General features: G+C 44.1%; 1 protein-coding gene across 1 annotated transcript in view; it reads left to right on the forward strand.

The window, feature by feature from the left end:
• Nucleotides 1-2,998: 2,998 nt before the first annotated feature.
• Nucleotides 2,999-5,138, forward strand: part of dcbld2 (discoidin, CUB and LCCL domain containing 2) — a gene marked incomplete at its 5' end in the record, with an annotated part of 12,919 nt that continues 10,779 nt past the window's right edge. The window contains 2 exons of the mRNA XM_083682625.1: nt 2,999-3,026; nt 4,826-4,963. Of these exons, the coding sequence (XP_083538751.1) occupies nt 2,999-3,026; nt 4,826-4,963 (166 nt within the window). The remainder of the gene's footprint in view (nt 3,027-4,825; nt 4,964-5,138) is intronic.

Below are 5,138 nucleotides of genomic sequence, written 5' to 3' on the forward strand. Positions count from 1 at the left end.
ACATCCCCAGACTGAGTTACAGATGGACTTCCATTTCAATGTTTAGGGGGTTCCATCAATGATGTTTTATAGTAGAAATTATTTTATTATTTAGCTGTTAGCTGTTCTTTCTGCCTTGTTGGGTGTCATACTCATAATACGCCTATCTATCTCTCTCACACATTCTCTCACACAGAGGCAGGCACACACACACACACACACACACACACACACACACACACACACACACACACACACACACACACACACACACACTCCCACACACTCCCACACACACATTGTATCTAGGCAAAAGGGAAAGGTAGTGGGCCATAAAAAATGGCTGCTGGCTGAAAGGTATTCTGGGTAGGGGATTCTGCAGTAGGGTGCAGGTATGTGTGGAATGCTCCCGGTGCTCATTGTTGACCCGAGACAAACAGAGTGCATGCTGGGATTCCTCTGTGTATGAGAAATGGGGAGTTCTAGTAACTGTGTCCTGACAGTCTGCTTTACTCTTTGACCTCTGAAGGGACACAGTAGTATTTGTTTGAGGCCAAAAATGTGATCAAAAACTACCAAGTGGTCAATAGGGAGCACAGCAAGATGAAAATATGTGTTACATTTCTGCCAAAACAACCCAAAATAAATCTTTTTTATTTGCTGTCTAGTAAAACATCAATCTTACCAACAACTAAGAGATGATGAAAACTCATTCTATCCTCACAATCTCCAAAACATTTACACAGTCTAAATGGATTATCTGATGATTTTCTATCATCTGGACATATGGGTATAATCACTCCCAGTCTGGAGCAGACCTGTTGACAAGGTTGGCTGTATCTTGGAGCCGGTTGTAAATTCACTTCCTTGTTTATCCACTCCACCAACACAAAGGAAGAGTAGACGGTGCGCCACATAGTGGTCATATCATACAATTACACATCAATTAGCTTGATTTCACATCAGTTTGATTTACAATGAAGTCATGCATTTCATACTTCACGCCCACCACCCACCCCACTCTTGGAATGGCTTATATCAACCAGACGTGGATTTTCACAGGCACTACTTAATATGTCTGCCTTGTGGCTGAAAACACACTGAAGTAATCTGTATAATGACTGTAAATGTTGGCAACCAACTCATAGGCATGTCTGAGAGACAGAGAAAGAACAGTAGTGCATAGTGTGTACAGTCTCAATATATTACCCACATATTAGCCAACCCACTGTATAACCCTGTGTTATTCTACCCTACTCGAACTGTCAACATCATTAAATATCACAATAAGGCATGCAACATGGCAGGCCGGCATGCCACATATAATTCACCTGGGGGAAATGTGGACCCCAGATTTCTGTTCGAAAAACGTCAACTTGGAACTTGAAAGCAACCGAGTTGTGCTTTACAATGCATGAATCTATCATCCGTTCGTGTCACCGTCTGACATTGATTCATGTAAATTCATTCATGTTAATTCACTGTATAATGCTACACCCGCACACTGTGGAATCTACAGCAGAGCTCTATGCCAGTTACAGTGCAACTCCATGGCAGTTGGCAGTCGGCAATTTATGGTAGTTAACAATCTACGGCAGTTGTCATGTATATATATATATATATATATATATATATATATATATAATATATGCCATTTAGCTGATGCTTTACATTGCAGTGAAAGCATACATTTCAGTATATATGGTCCCAGCAGGAATCAAACCCACAACCTAAGCATCATTAGCGCCATGCTCTACCAACTGAGCCACACATTGATGGTGACGCTAACACTGATTGACAAAGCCCTTGATTTCTGTTCTGTAAAGGTTTACAATGAAATACTAACAATTCTGTGTCAAACAAAACCAAGAGTACATCAATCTAACTGTTACAATCCCATTGTTTATTTGTACCATGGCATGTCAACACACCCTGCTAGACGAGCCTCTCTGTTTGTCCATGAAATCATAACAAATGTGTATTTAGAGAACTAAACCTGTCTTGCTCTCTTGCTCTCACTTTCTGTCCTTGTTATTTCATGTTGATCTCGTTCAGATGTTGGATATAAAGTCAGTGCGAAACACATTGGATAAAACATCTTTTGGATGAATGATTCATGGCAAAATTACTGCGGCTTTATCCATGCCAAAAATCCTCTATGGTTCTCAGCTGTTGTAAACAGTGTGAGTAGTGTCCTGCCTGGCCAGCCAGAGCGCTAGCTAGCTAGCACCAGCCAAAACCACAACCATTTCCTGACTCCCCTTCACTCTTCAAATACCAACACAGAAACCACACCACCAGAGGAGATGCCAGACCTCACTGACTGCTACAGTAACACACCATAGTAGCACCTGAACACCAGAACAGACCACAAAAGACCAGATGTCTGGTCTCAGATACACTTCTCTTCCTCAGCAAGTGAATTATGTCTGTTTAAAGAGAGGGTGAGTGTGTGTGTGTGTGTGTGTGTGTGTGTGTGTGTGTGTGTGTGTGTGTGTGTATGTGTGTGTGTGTGTGTGTGTGTGTGTGTATGTGTGTGTGTGTGTGTGTGTTATAGACACAAATGACACAAAGACAATACTACATGCGTGACACAAAAAACTGTTTATCCTGGCTTTTCCTTCCTACACAAGTCTGCACTAGAGGTTGTGGGCGGTGGCCCTGACGTCTGCTGGAGTCTGACACCTGTTTATTTGGATTGGGAAGCCCTGCTTCGGTAGCAACAAATTAACCAATTTAGGCAAAATCCCAAAGCGGGCACTCTCTCAAGAGCGGAGTCATCAGCAAACAGTCTGGTCTACATCCGAGTGACACTGTGACGCTTTGTGTATCCGCTCCGATGTGTGCCCGTGACGCGGCGGGGACTGTTACCGGGGGCGATCCAGCCATAACATTAAGCACACAGTGACTGAGGGCTACACTTCAAACAGTAGCGCTGTAAGTGGAACTCAACTCATTACTCAAAGCATGGCTCAGCCAGGGTAAACTGCTATGTGTGGAACTGTAGTTGCTATGGACCATGTCTGCAAACCTCAAGTCTCTGAGAGGTGCTGTGTCCACAGACTCTATTCGTTCTGCTCTGCTCTGCTCTGCTCTGCTCTCCTCTCCTCTCCTCTCCTCTCCTCTCCTCTCCTCTCCTCTCCTCTCCTCTCCTCCTCCTCTCCCCTCGAGAGACCAGACTGAAGCCTGCTGGACTGGTGCAAGGTTCAGGTGCATTACAACAAGGAAAGACAAAAGACTTTATTCCATCAAAACTAGTTGCCAGTTTTAACAGGGGAGACCTTGTGGAGGTAGAAATCGTAGGACGGGCTCATTGTAACGTATGTGTACCATTCCTCATTCAGTTCCATGCATCCTAAGAGAGGCCAAGTTTTCATAGAAAACCCATCTCTTTCCACATACATTGTTTCTCGACTAGTTTTTCCTTTCCTTGTGTCTATGCAGCTTTGTTTGAAAGGAAATATTTTTTTTTCCTGGCTGAATTCCGCGAAAGGCACACAGGTGCGGTGACTTTGATACATGAGTGTTAAGACTCGGGGGGGGGGGGGGGGGGGGGGGGGGGGGGGGGGGGGGGGGTGGGGGGGGGGGGGAGGGGATTTGCTTGTAGCAACTATTTCACAATATTTCCGGCGCTTACCATCGACTGCATAACTTCCTAAGCTCTACATGTATTCAAGTGCACTGTACAAAGTTAGTTCGAAGATACATTTGTTTTTGAGGGAGCTTTTTGTTGCCCTGGAGAATGTAAAAATACTGTAGATCCATGACACAAGCTGACCTGTGTGTGTGTGTGTGTGTGTGTGTGTGTGTGTGTGTGTGTGTGTGTGTGTGTGTGTGTGTGTGTGTGAGAGAGAGAGAGAGAGAGAGAGACAGAAAGATAGAGAGAGAACCTGGCTACCTGACAGTGCTAAATATAGTCCTTGTGATACAGGATGGATTCCTCCACTACATCCCCCCTACCTTCTGTGTTCTGTGTTTTGTGTGTGTGTGTGTGTGTGTGTGTACTGTACACGTGTACTGTACACATGCATGTGTTACACATGTCTGTCTCGGCTCCCTGGGAAATAAATAAAATGTCATAATGCGACAAGACCATTATAGAAACATGACTGCAAGAACAGATCAATCTGGAGTTGAATGTTAACAAGATGTGTAATTTATTACACAAAGAAGCAGATTGTTGAAACACTTTGTAGAACATGTTTGTAGGCCAATAACAAATGTTGTCCTTATCTGACACTGAAATGCTGCTCACATGCAACAGAGTGCATTGAATTTAAAGAATAGGGTTTAACTACCACCAAGCTACAGCAAAATGGAGTTAAACTAATAGTTTAGCTACATGTAGTGGAACTACTCCCCACCACTGGACGTCTCAACCCTATAAACTGTGTTTGAAATTGAATGACGAACAGCAGTGCTTCATCTCTGAGTGGAAAAAACAAGCAGGTCATTCCACATGGTATGATTTATGCAGATTATTTATCTCCAGTTTGACCGGGTGATTCCTTGAAATTAATTAGAGACAGAAAATACATTGAAAGTCAAACGTTCCCACATTTTTGTCCCAAGCGCTAGACAAGCGCTTAAATATCTATATTTCACTTTAAATGCGTCTGCTGTTTATCGGAGAGATGAAACCTTTTATGAAGTATTTGGTTAATGTATGCATTCAGCCAGTGAAGTTTACATGGTGGACTCATGGAGGGTGGAAAGGAAAATACACAGCACCTGGAGCAGGAATGTGTGTGAGATCCTAGAGAGGAACCTGTACAGACAGATAGAGACCCAGACCAAGACCCAGACCCAGACCCAGACCCAGACCCAGACCCAGACCCAGACCCAGACCCAGACCCAGACCCAGACCGGGTTTACAGACTAAACAGCGACACAACTAGACCCAGCAGGGAGCACTACGAATACCGCGTCATGCCCTTCGGGTTGGCCAACTCAGTCTTCCAGGCGTTGGTCAACGATGTCCTTCGTGACCTCCTGGATCAATGTGTCTTCGTCTACCTTGACTATATTCTTGACGATTCCGTCTTGAGTTATCCATCCGCACTTGGGTCCACCCTACCAACACTTAGCACCCAGCCCTGGGTTTACAGGAGACAGCTACACAATACACTGTTTTACAGCTACACAAACATAGTATATGC

This window comes from Argentina silus (genome assembly GCF_951799395.1).
Source record: "Argentina silus genome assembly, chromosome: 12".
Taxonomy (NCBI): Eukaryota; Metazoa; Chordata; class Actinopteri; order Argentiniformes; family Argentinidae; genus Argentina; species Argentina silus.